Here is an 18,269-nt window from a genome sequence, read left to right as displayed (position 1 = left end):
ACAGAACTCCCAAACCTGTGCTCTGTCTGCTTGTGCGAAGTGTCCCCTTATCTTCTTTCTTGTTCCTTCCCATTTGGTCTAACTCATCCTAACCTTTCAGAAAGAGAGAGCGAAAGGAAAGAAAATAGGAGAGAGCCTGTTTTGCTTTGAAAAATGTATGCTGTTAAAGAAGGAACTGGAGTTAACAGGAGCGCTTTTTTAGCATATGTGCTTAGGAGAATGCTACCTATAGAAAAGAAAAGAGAGACTGCTCTGTGCACTTTTGTTTGACCAGCCACGTGTCACATCTAACGTGTAGCATCGTCTTGGCAAAACTAGGCCAAAAGCAGTTTCCATTAACCTTTCTTTCCAGCTGAAACATTAAATAGCTGAATATTAAATAGAAATGATGTTGAAACTAATGTATAGACTCATCACCCTACTACTTAATACTTAGAAAGCTTATAGAACTGACACATGACAATGTAAGGTATTTTGCTCCATTGTTTTTTATGTAAAAACGGTTCCTTTTCACTAAGTTATTTAAAACTAATTTTCTTAGGTAATATTCTGTAATGATAATGATAATGATAATATCATTGGATAATGATAATATCATGGGTAATGATTATAACAGCCAACATTTGACATGCACGTATTATATGCTAAGCATCGTGCTAAGCATCTTATATAGATTTTCTCATTTTATCCTTATAACTCTATGACGAAGTAATTGCATTGGACATATAAGTTGCATTTCCTTTCATTTGTCACCTATTATTTCTCTGCAATAGGTAAGTAGAATATACTAAACAAAATTGTTTTTAATAGTCTAGTGATTACTGTATCTTCTGGATGCCCTCCACCTTTCCCAAATGCCCTGCACTGTGGTCAGTCATATCAGATATGAGCAGAGGAGGCAAAATGAATGCACTGAGTGAGTCATTCTACACCTCCAAAGACTTCAGTCCCATGTCAGACGGACATACGTAGGAATGTGCTAATAAATCTGGCAAATCAAAATGCAACTTTGGCTCAAGGTTTATCTTTCTTCATAATACAATTAATTGTGTTTATTCTCCCTAAGGAAAACTATAAAATGGTATACACTCAACTGTAGCCAGCAAAATATAAATCTTAACACTTCCTTTTATTAATGCTTCATTCCTTCAGGTTCCATTTCTTAAGAATGTATGTGGAAATTGTGTAGTGATTAGCAGAAGCTCACCTGATGGTGAAAGGCCATAGTAAGTAAACTAAGAGTGTGCATAAAATTGCAAAGGGGAGATTTAATCTGTTATCTGTTTAAGAGAACAAAATCTTCACACATTTTAGAAACACAAATTTTTCAAATTAAAAGCATTCTTATCTATAAGAATAACCTAAAAATATAGTTATGATAAAAGAACTTGGTGTGAAATTGAAAGATTTTGCTTGGTATTTACACTGCAGTTTTTTTTTTTTTAATTTTGACTTTTTATTTAAAATTTCTTCAAACATAAAGAAAAGTACCAACAATAACTAACACCCACTTACCCAATACCTAGATGTTATAATTATCAACATTTTAGCTTTTTCTGTTTTGCAAAAATATTTTAAGGTAAATTAAACATCATACTTTACCCATAAGTTCTTTCGTATTCAAAATAAACATTTTCCTACATAACCACAATACTGTTATCACACCTAACAAAACTTGCAGTAATTCCCTAATATTATTTAGTGCTGTGCCCATAATCAATTTTTCCCACTTATCTCCCATATATCTTTAAAAAATTGGTTTGATCAAGCCAGGATTCAGTCAAGAACCACACGTCGCATTTGATTGTTATGTTTCTTAAGTATCTTTTAGGCTAGAATAGCTCCCAACCACCACCACCCCGCTTTTTTTTTACTTTTTTCATGATATTGATTTATTCAAGAGACCAGTTATCCTATAGAATATCTCACCTTCTTGATTTCTCCTTTTTTTTCTCATGTTGTCATTTTACTTGTTTTAAATAGTAAAGTTTTGATACATGGTAATTTCAAATCAAAGTGAATATTGATAACAGGAATTCATATTTAGAAATATATGGTCTTTATTGTTTGCTAGCTAAAATATAAAGTTACTATAATTGATTAAAATTTGTAAAAGTTAAAATGTTCACATTTGAAAGATATTTCTGGGTCATATAATTGGAAAAGCCATCTAAAATTCCATATATGAGATAAACCACATTCTTGATCAAACAGTAAAAAGAAATTAGGGAAGACAAAACAAATACCTGTTATTCTCACTCCCCAGAGGCAACTGTTAGTATAGTTTCATATACAGAGGGTGCCAAAAAATGTATACACATTTTAAGAAAGGAAAAAACTGTATTAATTATAATACTCAATATACACTGATAACAAAAGATAACAAGTCACGTTTGACTTCTGCAGTTACAAGAGGTGCTCAAAGTGCTATCATCAGCGTCCAGACACTTCTGATTATGGCGAGCTACTGCTTGAGTATAGATAAAATCTCTTAAAATGTGTATACATTATTTTGGTACACCCAGTATATTCTTCAAAAATTTTTCTCTGAATATTTGAGCAAAAATACATTATATATGTAATATATTTTAATATATATTTTGATATTGTAATACATTTTTGTATTTAATATATATTTTAATATAATATATTTAAAAATATATAAATACATATATACTAAAATATTAAGCAAGTATATTAAGCAAATGTACAGTTGCTTAATTAGGTAAAAATATATATACATTATAGGATTTATAGGGAAACATTGATAATGCTATATTATGTTGTTTTTGCAAATGGCTTTTTCAATCCTAGTACGACTAATGATAATTTAATATTACTCCACAAAACCATTGGAGTTACCTTTGCAAAGCCTAACTCAGATCTTATTTCTCTCCCGCTTAAAAACCACTCGCTGACTTTCCACTGCACTCGTTACAACATGTATTTCCTCACCCTTGGCTGCAAAGCCATACAATAGGCCTCTAGCTATCTCCTCGCTTCATCTCCAAAGCTCTTACCCTTGTCTGCTATGCTTTGGTCACACTACCTTTCTTTCTCTTTTTTGGTGCTAGCTCTTTCCCTATCTTGAATTGTTTTATTCCTGAATTTCATGTGACTGGTTCTTTCTGGTCAGTCACATCTCTGCTCAGAGGCTCTTCATGGGAGATGCCTTGCCTATCACCAACTTTTTGTTATCCTATTATTGTTTTAATTGTCAGTAGAGCTCTTATATCTGGTAGTGTCTCATTTCCCTAATTGTTTGTTTAGATTTCATCTGTACACACACACACACACACACACACACACACACACTTACACTTGAATGCAAGCTTCATGAGAATAGCAACTTCATTTATCTTACTCTAGGGTCTAGAGTAATTTCTGACACATAGCAGGTACTCAATACTTATTGAATACATTTAGCGTGGAATTTTTTCAAATTTTTCAAATTTAGATGCATAATGTACAGCAGTGTGAGTAACATTGTTTATGTAACTTCTCCCTTACTGGACATTTAGACTTTTTTTGTTTTGTTTTGTTGTTGGGTTTTTTCTGTTGTTTTGTTTTGTTTTGTTTTGTTTTGTTGCCGTTTCAAGCAATGCTGTGAGAAATATCTTTGTATTTCATTCTTTCCACATTACAAATTCCTCAAAGTGGAAATACTGGATCAAAAGCAAGTGCACATTGAAAAAAATATATCAGTTTGCCCCCACAAGAAATTTATACCTATTTATATTTCTTCAAACAGTATTATGACATATATGTTTTGCTACACCCTGGCCAACACTGAGTATTGTGAAACTTAATAATTTTGACAATCTAATGAATAAAAATAGTTTTTGTTTGACAATTTAAGACTTGCAAGTGTACTTCTGACTTTTGGTACAAGTCAACATAAACTTTCTTTAAAATATAAACTTTTTACTGGCCTGTGTAACTGAGAAAACCAGGTGTGGGTCAGGAAAACTGGATCCAAGGCTCACCGGGATCATAGGATGCCCCATCTCTGGTGGTTTTCCTCACTGGCTTCATTCTCACACAGGCTTCCCTATGTTACAGCAGTGATATCTTTGTAGCCCCACAAGAAAGAGAGAATGCTTCTTTTCCAAATAGTATCAACAACATTGCATCAGAATAACTTAAATCATGTGCCCATTTCTGTACCAATCTTAACAGCCATATGGATAGAAGCTGTTGAGAAGCCTGGATGACATGCCCACCAAGGGGGATAGGTAATAGAGTCAGCCCACCTGAATGAACCAGGTAGACCAAGAATGGGGAAGGATCATAATGGGACAGTAGTAATGCATGCTGAACAGAAAAAAAAAAAAAAAAAGTTACCCATTACATTGTATGAGCTGGTGCTATTTTTCCTACATATGTTGGAAATTTGCATCTGTTAATTGCCTGTGCTTCTCATCTGCTCATTTATTTAATAGATTGCTTATTGTTATTGATTTGTCGGAGATCATTTTAAGGAAATTAGCCCTTTGTCATATTGCTGTAAATATTTTCCACTTTGTTGTCTTTTGATTTTGCCTAAAAATTTTATCTAAAATTTTCATTTGGAAATGAAAAGTATTATATGTATAATATATATGATATATAAAATTATACATATATTACATGATGTATATATAATATGTATTATATATGTTGTATATAATACATATTATATATAATATATATTATCCGATCAATAAGTCTTCATTCATTCAGCGTTTAGTGTGCACCTAAAAAGAGCCAGGTACTGTATTAGGTGCTGAGATTTCAAAGATCAATAAAACATAGAACATTCCTTTGAAGGGCTAGTTTACTGGGTAAAAAAAAGTTATAAACTTGCCTAACTATAACCAGATGGTGTCACATAGGCCTTCACAGATGAAACTTGAGCTGCTTCCAGAAGAATGAACTGAAATTCCCTAGTCAGACAAAAAGGGAGGCAGGGAATTTACTTGAGCACAGAAGCATCTGCTTGTATGATTTCTACATCGTCATAACTGAGAATTTTAAGAATGATGATATGTAGCTCATGACTGAAAAAACAAAAAAAGCAAGAATTCCTGAAGATTTTTCTAAGGATTCCCAAGCCACTGGTTATTCTAATGAAAGATAACAAGATAACTTAGATTGTTAGAATCTCAGAAGTGTTAAGAGTATTAAGATAACTAAAAGTAGTACTTAGAAGGCCAACAAATCAATCAACTGTATCCAGTTTCACGCTGTATCTAACACAAAGCATCAGCTGGTTCTATAAAAAGGATCCCAGCAATGTGATCTGGATTTGACTTTTCTTTATTGTCCACCTCTGTAATGTAAGGCAGTTGGACCGTAGGCCTGTAAGGTTCATCCCATTGCTGAGGATCTGTGAGGGAGACGGAGTGAAGCACGCAGTTATAGAAGAAAAACATGGCATCAGAATTTCATATTTAGCTATGAAGAGGCAATCCAGTGTTGTGGCAACAGTGGAGACCCAGGTACTTGTGTTTCTCATCATGAAGTTAGGCTTATAATGAATATCTTGCCCACCTCAGAGATTTTGAAAATCAATCTAGAAAATGGATGTGAAAACAATATTTTATACAAATCTGTACTACCATTAGCAGTTGCAACAGCAATAGTGAAATCTCAATGTTATATATACTCGTACTTACAAGAAGAATCCTAATACTATGAACATCATGAGCATTTTTCAAGTTGTTTTTGATGCACCAGACTTCAGTGTTACTAATATTACTTTAGTTGGTCCTCTGATTTCTCCTTGAAAGCCTTTGCTTATTCTTAAAAATTGTAATCGATTTTCATGTCATTGACTATGCGTCTAATCAGTCCACCTTTATTGTTGATTTATTTATTCAAATCCATCCGGTTTTGTGCTCAGACTTTTATGTTCTCCTTTTAATGCCTCATATACTACCATTTGCCCAATAAGTATCTTTTAATTAAGTATTTGTGTTGCTCATTCTTTACTATCTTGTTTAATGTATATACCTATTCCATAAAAAGGACTTGGTAAAACTTGTAAGCTTATTTAAATAAAAAAATATTAATACATCAAAGTACAGAAAGGGAAAGAAAGTAGGAAAATGAAATCAAATAAAAAGTTAGCACTCAGAGCTATATACCATAAGGATTATAACCAGAATTTTTCTAAGTATATTCCAAGGAACACTAGTTGTATTACATGTTAACAGTTAGGAAAACAAAAAGAAAGATGAGGTTCCAGTATAGGTAGGTAAGTAGATAGGTAGGTAGGAAAGGTAGGTAGGTAGGTAGGTAGATAGATAGATAGATAGATAGATAGATAGATAGATAGATAGATAGATAGATGATAGATAAGAAACACTGGAGTGAACAAAATTAAACAATTCTATTTACAATAATATATTTCAGAGTCTTTAATATTGTAAATCTCTATAGCATCTGTCAGGATTTTTGTTCCATATGATAAAAATCACAATTTTTTTTTCAGGAAAACAAAGCTTTCTGTGATACTTAAGCTGAGACAAATTTTTCTCTTTAATATTCAAAAAGGGGAAATTGAGTGGTAGAGAAAATCTTCAATATCATTTTTTCAATAAATTTAATGGTGTTTTATATAGACATGGCAATGTTACACATATAATTTTCCACCAATATGATATTTAAATAGTGCTTTTTGCAAGCTACGTAGGCTTTATAACAGTTTTAGAAATTAAATTATAATAATAAAGTGTAGAGGTAGAAATTTTATTTTTAATTCCTGCATTATTATTGGCATCATTTTCTGTTATCTGTTACAGTGTCAACTTGTAACATATAAAATCATAAAGTCAAAGTAATAATAAATCTAATAGCAAGAGCTAAAAAGTCAATTATACCTTTTCATACAGAAACACCCAAAAGTCATAGAGATGGCTCTGTCTAAATGCACCTCTTGTTTGAGAGAAAAGGAAACTGCTTTTTGCTATGGTAATTATAGTAAATACTGAAATGGGATACAAGATAAATTTATAAATTTCATTAAGTGTAGTTTTACTTCTTCATCAGAATTCTTACCTTACTCATTTGTTAAATTTAAATGGTATTGACATTGCATTATTTGCTCAAATTTTAAAAGGGAACCACACTTTTAAGAACCTTATAAATTATGTGTAGGTAAATAGTTAGATATAATATGTAGATGATAGATAGATAGGTAGGTAGGTAGGTAGATAGATAGATAGATAGATAGATAGATAGATAGATAGATAGATAATTCTGTTTGGCTTCAATAAGAAAATATGCCATCTGTGATTGAAACTCTCATTTCTCAAACAGACATTTTGAAGCATTTTTCCTTCGAATGATTTATTGCTTCTTGATTATTAGAAGCAAAATAAGTGAAAAATAATAAATACAAACCAAATCATTAACACCTTGTTTTATAACATTCCTTTCTAAATGTATTAGATAAACATTCAAACTTAGAAATGTATTTTAAGAAGTTGCTAATGAAGGCATATGCAGGCTTTAATACTATGCAGCCATTTCCTGCAAAGTATTATTGTGTAAAACACTCCAATAAATGACTTTGATGAAACTTGAGTAAAATAAAAAGCGTAAATATTTACTTTATCCCTTTTCCAGTAGTTGAGGAGAAGGCTGGAAAAGATTAGAGGAAAGGCCATGTTCCTTTTACAAGAATATCTTGTGAGGTCTGGCAGAACAAACAATAGCAGACAAGGTCAATCCTTAAGGATTGTGCAGACAAGTTATGCCTATGAAAGGTCTTTTAGCATATTCAAGACAGAACAAAGTATTAAACATGTTAAATGCTGTGAAAAAATATAACATTGACTTGGAAAAACAGATATCTGCTACCTAGGAAAGTATAAAATATGTACAGGCCATTTTAAATGAAAAACTTACTATTTCTAAATTGTAACAGAACTCACATTCATTCCACTATAGTAATTACCTTTTTACCAAAAAAGTAATTAAAAATTTGTTTTAAATATTATTGATATTTTATGTGGCAATTAATGAAATTACATTGCCTTTTTAGATCTATGTAAAAAGATTTGAGGGATGGATACCAATGAGATTTAACCCAATGAAGTTTGGGTTAAACATTTAAAAACATTTAAAAAGAATTTTTAAACCAGTTTTTAAAAAGTAAATTATTAAATTGTTTAATCTTTGTTAAGTCATAATTAAGTTAAAGACAAATGAATATAATTAACAAATAATTTTAATATTCAGTATAAAAACCCTTGCAAATAAGAGTTTATTATGGAAATTCTAACAGACTTTTAACTGCTGACAACATTGTGTTGTTTAAATTAGTCCCCTAGGACCGAAAGAAAAAGCTACAAGCAATTTATAAATGAATCTTTCTCTCTTGTGTAACATTATTTGTCCTACTGAAACACTAATTTTCTACTACTTCTTTTGTTAAAATTAAGCCTTTGGGGGAACTTCATAGTTAACTAGTAATATTAAATTTTAAAATAAAGGAGTTATATCTTATACTTAGTATCCATCTTGTGTTTTCTCTATAAACATTCATTTTTATAGTATGCACCTAACATAAAGTAATGTAGCTATTACGTATCATAAGAGTGGATTCCATATCCCATTAAACCAAAATCAGAGAAAAACTTAAGCTAAGGCAGTTTACTATTAGAAATCATGAGGATTATATGCTAGAAATTCTTTATTATCAGGTGTGCTAAGAAATTTGAGACAATGATTCAATTAACACATGCTTTGTTGAAAAAAAAAGATATATTGTGTCCTAGAGTTTTACTGTGTGCTCAGTACAAGGATTAACTTCATAGTCGGTGGTGTTGGGGTTCTGATCGAAAGGATCTTAGTGGCCATCACAAAATGCTTTCCAAGGAATCTGAAGTGTCGGAATTATTTCCATCAGCCTTTGACTTACAGTTTAACTTAATAAAAAGAATATATGCTTCTTCTGTATAACAGAATGAAACTAACATTCCCACAGTCCATGCAGGATTTCCTTATGGGTAATGTCTTTCGCATTCTGGGTGCCAGGCCAAGACAAGCTTTTCTCTAATATGGTTGTTATACGGTCAGTTGCTTCACTTCCTCATTAGATTTCCAGTCATCCAGCTAAATGTTAATTATGGTGGTTGTTAAGTAGGCAGGAAAAATAGCATAAAAAACATTGGTTTCACCTTAACAGTTTAAACTGGATCTCTGATAATCCTGTTTACTGAAACTTTCAGTAAAATCTAGAAACCTTGCATATATATATATATCACCTTATGGGTTGATTTTTATCAAATGTAATGATTTGGAATTAATATCAAAATTAAATTTGGTAAAAATATAATACAAAATCGTTGATATGTGCTCTATGGTTAAAATGAATTAGTAGTAAATGCTTTCAAGATAAAGAGTTATAATATAGAATGTCTAATATGACTGTATTAAACAAAATTCTTCGTTTTCTCTTTTTATAGCCGATCGGTGCTTTGAACCCCAAGAGAGCTGTGTTTTATGCAGAGCGTTATGAGACATGGGAAGACGATCAAAGCCCACCGTACCATTACAACACGCACTATTCAACAGCAACCTCCACCTTATCCTGGCTGGTGCGAATTGTGAGTGTCTTCGTTCTGTCACAGTTTGCCTTTAATTCCTCAAAGGTTTTAACATAAGTAAATTAAATAAAAATCAAATATACTTGGTATCTGTTTGTTTCTTTTTAATTAAAGTTTATTGGGGTAACAATGGTTAGTAAAGTTATATAGGTTTCAAGTGTACAATTCTGTAATACATCATCTATATAGCATGTTGTGTGTTCACCACCCAGAGTCAGTTCTCCTTCTATCACCGTATAGTTGATCCTGTTTACCCTCACCCACCACTCCCCTCCCCCCTTACCTTCTGGTAACCACTAAACTATTATCTGTGTCTATCAGTTTTTGTTTCTTTATTTATTTGTTTTGTTCATTTGTTGTTTTCAGTTTTATGTACCACATATCAGTGAAATCATATGGTTCTCGACTTTTTCTGTCTGACTTATTTCGCTTAGCATCATAATCTCAAGATCTATCCATGTTGTCGCAAATGGCACTATTTCATCCTTTCTTACGGCAGAATAGTATTCCATTGTGTATATATACTACATCTTCTTTATCCAGTCATCTACGGAAGGACACTTTGGTTGTTTCCATGTCTTGGCCACCTTACATAAAGCTGTAATGAACATCAGAGCACATATGTCTTTACGGATAAATGTTCTTAGATTATTTGGGTATATACCCAGGTGGTATTTGTTTGAAACAAAGATTAGAGATCGATGAAGTAGAAATGCGAGATTCCAAACTCTAGCAAAACCTGAATCATTTTTTTAAATGAGTTTTCTTATTTTCAAAATTAGGTTAGGACTATAGATTATTGTGAACTTCTTATACCTAAACCAGTTATAAAAGGAACCAAGCTCCTAGAGTTGGTCTTTCATGCCCATTGTTTCCTTTCTCACTGATTGTCACAAGCTGACACTCTCCCCGCTGTCTCAACCTTGCTTCTTGGGCAGTGCATTTTCAAAACAGTCTCTAAATGACTTGAAGACTTCTTTTTGTTACTTTCTCTTTCTCCTAAGGTATAAATATATTCAAGTCTCTTTGGTCTTATAAATAAATAAATACTTCCTTCCAGGCCCCTACCCCCCACCCTGCAGGTACTTCCCACTTCCCCCCACCCCGCATGGTAAAATGTACGAAAGCACAGCCTCTGCTGCACTGCACTGCACTGCACCTGTCTCTGTCACCTCCTCTGCAGTCTTGAGCCTGGTTGGTTTAGGTTCCACACCCATCACTTTACTGAATTGTTCTTATGGAGGTTTAAGTTAAGGGGGTAGAACTTCCCATTTCATACTTGATATATTTGAAGCATTTGACACCACTGCTCACTTTTGCTGTGAAATTCTTCCTTCTCATGGCTCCCCTGACAATATCCTCTCCTGGTTTCCTTCTTATCATCCCAACTATATAAAATTTGTATATCCTACCAGGTATTTCCTACATACACATCTCACCATACCCTAACATCATTTCCAAAAGTGGACTCATCTCCTTCACAAACTTGCTGTGGTTCCTACTGCATTTCCTATCTCAGTAAATGGCATGATCACTCACTCAGTTAACTGCTTGGAGATTTTTTCTGTTTTACCAGCCCCTTACGTTCAATCAGATATCACATCAGATAGGTCCTACCAATTAAATATCTCTACAATCTATCTCCTTTTCTCTATTAACTCTGGCATATCCTTAGTTCAGGTTCCCATTATTTTTAATCTAGATTATTGCAAAAGCCCTTAACTAATCTCTTTGCCTTTAGTTTTGCCTTCTCCAATCTAGTCTAGTAAAGGGCAATTACTGGAGCCAGATGACATGATTTTATTTTTTCGATAAGCAACAGAGGAATATTCTAGAACGCTAAATCAAATCTCTAAATCAATATAATCAATAGTGTTTTTTATCCTTACCAAAATATACTTCAGACCACTGTGTCGCATGAGACTGATTTGCCTCAGAAACACATGGTAAAGTGACATACATGAATATGTGCACACATGGTGATACATCTCCTATTTTCAAAGGTTGTTTTTGTTTCTGCCTAAACGGCAGCTGCAGTTTGGAGTTTTCCTCAAGCATTCTCTAGTACATAAGGGGGAGAAATTGAACGTACGACAAATATGCAGTATGACTATGTTTTAAGTAATTAGATAGACAATATACTGCAAACAATTTCTGTTATAAAATAAGTTTGTCAGAATTATGATTCCACTGAATCGAACTCAAATTTCATATTTGTCATAATCCTAAACCAACATAAGAAGTTTAGATTAACTGGTTTGTGAGAAAACAAACCCAAATCTTATTTTAAAAAATAAGCTCTATCATTGTAAACTAAAGGAAAAGGCATAAGACTTTCTTTTATAGACCAAAGTTATTAATCTAATTTGTTCCAAAATTCACCTTAATTATGTGAACTTGGATTTTATTACAAATATGTTTCAGAGCTAGCGGTTCCGTAAGAAGTATTTTTTAACTCTAGCACTTCTAAAGTATAAGAAGTTCTATTTCTTTGTTTACTGTTAATTTGGGGGGAATATTAGATTTATGTAAGTACCTGTTTACCACTATAAACCAATCAGAACAAAACACCTTTAGTTTATGGGTTGTAGTAATTTATTAATAGTCTCCAGACATAGGAAAATACTTTACACTCGCAGGAGACGTAAAAGCTTTTCTAAATTACAGACACACATATAGAGAGAGAATTTATAGCTTTTATCCTGCAGTTTTACCCACAGGTCAAAACTAAACACAGAAATACAAAAATTTGCCAGTCAAGATTTCCAGGAGATAGTGTCCTTTATAATGGAAATAAAACATATTCTTATTTAATTTAGGCTCACAAGTAGACAGACAAGAAAACAAAATGACTAATAAATGAGATTCTGTGATCACCAAATGGTCAGACCATGAAACCAGATTCTTAATCATTACTGCTACTAGTGGGAAATGACTTACTAGCTGGGCATGTTATAAACGTTTTAACAAAAAAATCAACAAAGGAAGTTAGAAAGAAAAAACCTAGAGTAAAAAGTGTGTTGGTAAAGTTCAAGTTCTGTTTGCTCTTCAGATTCAGTCTGGAAGCTCAGCAATGGCATACCTTGGTTGAAGCAGCCCTTGAGGGTTGTTCTTCAGCAGCATGGTCTGTGGCTTCACCGCTTTATTGCATGTGGACTCTCAGAGGCACTTCCAAAACTGGTAGAAAAGGAAAACTTTAGAAAGAATTTAAACCACAGATACTCAACCTGGGAGGCTTTTTCATATCACCTCATGTCCCATCAAGGACAATCATTGCAAACTGACTCTGGGTGGTGAACACACAATGTGATATATAGATGATGTACTACAGACTTGTATGCTTGATACCTATATAAATTTACTATTCATTGTCACCCCAATAAATTTTAATTTAAAAAAAAAGACAATCATTGCTATAGTGAGCCACTGTTATGGGGGAAGTAAGACACCTCTCTGAGGTATTTGGGGGATTAAAAAATAGTCAGAAACCATTTCTGAGGAACCATTATCAAGGAAAGTGTTTTGAGACTTAAACAAGAATATATATATGATGTGTCACATATGTATCATATAGATGGTAGTATTTTGAAATACAGAAAGTAGTATTCAATGGTTTTTGTGCAATCAAATTAGTCTAATGCCAGATATATAAGACTTATTTAAGTGTGAGTCCATAAAAGTACTTGTCAACAGCTTGACTTAAATTAATACTCTTCTATTTCTGAGAATGCAATACAAATTTGAATCAATGCAGGGTATGGCAGAAGTGCTATGTATATACGGTGTCAGACAATTAAGTTCGAGAACTCACCCTAGAAAAAGTGCTACATACCTCATTGCTGAATATAACTATGGTCACCTTCGAAGTACTCCCTTTGGGAAGCTATGCACCAACGCCAGTGCCTAGTCCACCCTTCAAAGCAATTTTGGAACTCTTTTTCTGGAATGGCCATCAGAGCTGTCATCGTATTACCCTTGATGTCCTGAATGTCATCAAAATTCCTTCCTTTCAATATTTCCTTTATCTTCGGGTAAAGAAAGAAGTCATTGGGGGCCAGATCAGGTGAGTAGGGAGGGTGTTCCAATCCAGTTATTTGTTTACTGGCTAAAAACTCCTTCACAGACAGTGCCGTGTGAGCTGGTGCATTGTCGTGATGCAAGAGCCATGAATTGTTGTCTAACTTTTTCACACAGCTTTTTCAGCGCTTGCAGATAGTATTAGGTAAACTGTTTGTCCATTTGGTACAAATTCATAATGAATAATTCCTCTGATATTAAAAAAGGCTAGCAACCTTGTTGCAATAAGTTTGTGAACTTAATTGTCTGACCTCGTATATAGCACAGGTACGTTTTAGTGCTGTTCATAGTGTGCTAAAGGACAGAAATATAACGCCAGCCACTTATGTAATTTAAAATTTCTAGTAGCCACATTTAAGAGTAAAAAGAAACAGGTGAAATTAATTCTAATAAATATATTTGTTAGCCCAATATACCCAAAATGTTATGATTTCAACATGTAACCAATATAAAAATTATTGAGATATTTAACTTTCGGAGGGTGGAGGTGGGGTTAAGTCTTTGAAATCCAAAATTAATATTATATTTATATCACATTCAGTTGGAACTAGCTATATTTCAAGTACTCAGTAGCCACATGTGGCTAGTGGCTAATGTAGTGGACAGAACAGATCTATAGGACTGCTTTAATGGGGACTCATTCAGCCAACACATCCTGTGTTGTGCTATTACAAAGAGAAGTACCGTAGTCTAATAGTTTTCTACACGTTTAACCTAATGGCCCAGGGAATTGTGATTTCCTCACTCCCATTGCAATAGAAGTTTATGAAGTAGAAAATGCATTAAAATTCATGTCACTAAGAATTTGTTGGTAAAAACAAAATGCAGATTAAAGGGACTGCCCTTTACCTTTCAAGACTTTTAGACCCACAATCATTAAGCTCATTATTAGTTTCAGTCAATATATTTAGTATGAGAATGGTAACAATTGCTTTAAAATATGAATTAACTAAATACCTCATTATTTTAAATTAAAAATATTATATTAAACAAACCACCAATGAAGTCACTGTCTAAATTACAAGACTCTGAAAAGACTGTTTTCTTGCTAGCTGCCATCGAGCAAATGACGAATAAACTATTTTAGCAGAGTTTGGAGTTTCTTCAGATATTAAGTAGTATAAAAGGACACGTTACTTGGAATGTTTTTACTTTAACTCTTACTCAGCACATATAACCTACACAGAAGTAATTAAATATCACTCTCTGACCTTTCATCCCTTAATAACCTATTCACCTTTTGAATTCAATATATTCAACTTACCTCTAAAAAATTAATTTGTCAAACATTTAATCATAATTCTTTTATACATAATCATAATTCTTAGGAAGTTAAATAGGTTGTGCAACAGAATTAATTTATAAATCAGTTGTTTAGAATTTGGGACTTTCTTTATAAATTATGGGTTGCTTTGAAAGCCTACCTAAGAACCTGTTTAAACCATACTATGTGTTAAAAATACGTATTTATAGTGAAAAAATAATAGAAACATTTTTGCAAGTGTGTCATTACAACCAAAAGATAATGCTACTGAATAAAATATTGTCACATTTATCTTGAATACTGATGCTTAAGGACATACGTATTTGCTGAGAGGAAGATGAGGAATTCTTAATGAAAAGCATGGTATATAACAGGTACATGGGTTAATTACTAGACTTTGAAGATTCTAGATGGTACTCTTGGGTTCTTTCAAAAGCAAAGTTAGACAAAGCACAGTGGAAATAATGGCTCCTCCATGTCCCAGAATGAGATCTTGATTTTCTCAGATGTCAAACGGGACTAATTGTCCCTACTCTGAACAATAACAGTGAGGATTGAGTTAACTGAGGTAATACAGTGCCGAGCATAGAGAGGTGCTCAGTAATTCATAGTTCTCTTCCCTTTAGTACTTATGTTTCATATCAATTCCAAATATACCCCTTTTGTTTGACTTAGTTATAGCCCAAGCACTATCTATTACCCATGGGTGGGGTTTGTTTCAAACGAAATGAAGAGAAGGAAAAGAAGAAAACTTCAAGGAGGGAGGGACGTAAGCAAAGGTTCTTATGAGATGATTAATCAAAAAGCATACAAGACAGAAGAATAAAGGAATTGGCTAAAGAGAAGAGGGGCAGGGGAGTGGAGTAAGATTGCTCAATATGGAATTGGTCTGTAATCATTGAAAGGCAGGGAAGGTCGTTAGTGTTCTTTCAGGGAACTAAAGGTTATGATAGAATTCAGTAGCACAGGTACTTCTTAGTGCAGGACAGGTTAGTTGTATTTTCTAGCACAGAAGAAGGGTTGGATGATATGAAGTGACCTTGGAGTGGATGTAACTAGGAGAAGGAAGCCATCCTTTTATATTACAGGAACTAACCTGGAGTTTTTAAAGCCCAACTAGTGCCAGTACTTCAATTTCTGTTTAATATTTATTCATTTGTACATCTTTTTTCCTAAGCCAAAAGCTTTCTAGTGTAAGAATAAAATATCTGATACGGTGATATACACATAGCAAATGGTTCAATCCACATGTGTTCGGTGAAGAAATATACAAGTTCCTTGAGCTTTATGTAGCACTTGATTCTCTATGTTAGTCAAGCATGAGTCAAATGAAAAAGGAAGGCCTCGTGCTGTACCTTGAAGGTAAAAGGAAAACACATGGAGAAAGGTAATCTCCATGGTAATCCGAGCTTGAAAAATCAATACCCACTTATAAACAAATAGGTTATCAATTTCCATTAGTACTCTACCGTGTAGCAGCTGGAGGCCTTCAGGAATAATGAAAATTATATGTCAGTAATGTATGTAGTATGTGACCCTGAAACAGTTGTTAATCAGATCTCCTTAAAAGCTACTCAGAACAGTGAAATGTGGAGTTCTTGAGTATTCTCTGCTGAGAGGCGCCACTAGGTTCATAAACTTCATGACCAGAAATAAAAATGATTCTTCAGTTTCTGATTGCTTTTCTCTATGCCCATCTGTGTTGTTCTTGGCATGTCTTTGTTAAGGGTGAAAACCAGGATCATTTACATCGGGGTCGAGATCAGCTTTTAGTGGCTGATGATAAGTAAGGCTTTGCATAGTATAAATTGGTCTTCATTCACATCTTTTAATAGGTTAAATACATTGAGATAAGTCTGATCCTTCTAAATTAATCACTGCCCACTATGTACAGAGAAAACAAATAATGATTGCCTTCCACCAGCATCCTAGAATAATGAGGAAGTGGATTGGAAGACACAACTTTTGGGTCAAACTACTGGTTACCAATGACAAGAGAAACTACATCTTACTCTTACCCAGCCGTTTCCCAAAAGTCGCTTGCAAGTTTACTAAACACTTGTTAACATTTACTAGACAAACATTTATTAAACACTGACTGAGCCAAGTCCTGCGCTTGGCTGAGGTTACACAGATGAGTAAGACCTAAGGAGCCTTTTATCCCAGCACCCACGCGGGACAGAGGCCATGATGACAGATAAGACTGCTACCATGTTTCCCTAAAAATAAGACCTACCCCGAAAATAAGCCCCAGTTAATATCGTCAGCCAGATGGATGCATTTAGTACATTATGACAATGTTCCAGAGGAAGATGGCATGACTGTATTTGAATAAATGTAAATTGTTGTACATGAAAAAATAAGACATCCCCTGAAAATACTCCCTAATGCGTCTTTTGGAGCAAAAATTAATATAAGACCTGGTCTTATTTTGGGGGAAATACGGTATAAGACCTGGTCTTATTTTCAGGGAAACACGGTAAGGTAGCAGCATGATTTTCGGGAAGATCATTCGCAGGGAAATCACAGCCAAAATCATTTTGGAGGCTGACCAGTGTCCTACTTTCCATGACATTTCCCCTCAAACACCAACACATTTCTGGTAATACCCAAGAAGCATATGTCCTAGACTTCTGTAGCAGAAGATGAAAGTCTTCTTAGACATTTAATGATTGTTGACAAGAAATGTGCTGCCAATCTGGGCCTGAAGAAGGGTTATCGAATGGTGGTACATAAAGGCTCAGATGGGGACCTTTTGTCTATCATGTCCATCTCCATGCTCTTGGAGGTCGGCAGATGAACTGGCCTCCGGGTTAAGCATGTTTTAGGGATAATTTTCCCTTCTCTAGGCAATGATCAGTTTTGCAAGTTCCAATATGCTAAACAGTACACTTATTTTTGTGTGTGTATGGACAGATTGAGGAAATCATTTGAAAAACCCATATATAATAAAACACATTATTGCATGGTCTGAAAACAAAGGGAAAAAAAGAATACAAAGAATAAGACCTAAGGAACTACCGTGTTTCCCTGAAAATAAGACCAGGTCTTATATTCATTTTTGCTCCAAAAGACGCATTAGGGCTTATTTTGAGAGATGTCTTATTTTTTCATGTACAACAATCTACATTTATTCAAATACAGTCATGTCATCTTCTTCTGGAACATCTTCATAACGTACTAAATCTGTCCATCTGGCTGACGATCTTAACTGGGGCTTATTTTCCGGGTAGGTCTTATTTTAAGGGAAACAGTAAGAGTCTGGTCAGGTTGTCTAGTGAACTGGCAATCTGGTGCAGAGCGCAGGCATGAATACTTGACACAGTGTATAA

The 18,269-nt window shown here is 33.8% G+C and overlaps 1 protein-coding gene across 1 annotated transcript in view; it reads left to right on the top strand.

Moving 5' to 3' along the window:
• NBEA (neurobeachin) overlaps positions 1 to 18,269 on the top strand; it is a 658,659-nt gene that overhangs the window by 561,086 nt on the left and 79,304 nt on the right. Inside the window, 1 exon segment of the mRNA XM_033103847.1 lies at positions 9,456 to 9,596. Coding sequence (XP_032959738.1) covers positions 9,456 to 9,596 — 141 coding nt within the window.

The sequence above is a fragment of the Rhinolophus ferrumequinum genome, chromosome 4 (assembly GCF_004115265.2).
Source record: "Rhinolophus ferrumequinum isolate MPI-CBG mRhiFer1 chromosome 4, mRhiFer1_v1.p, whole genome shotgun sequence".
Classification (NCBI taxonomy): Eukaryota; Metazoa; Chordata; class Mammalia; order Chiroptera; family Rhinolophidae; genus Rhinolophus; species Rhinolophus ferrumequinum.
This window is presented reverse-complemented; position numbering and strand designations above follow the sequence as displayed.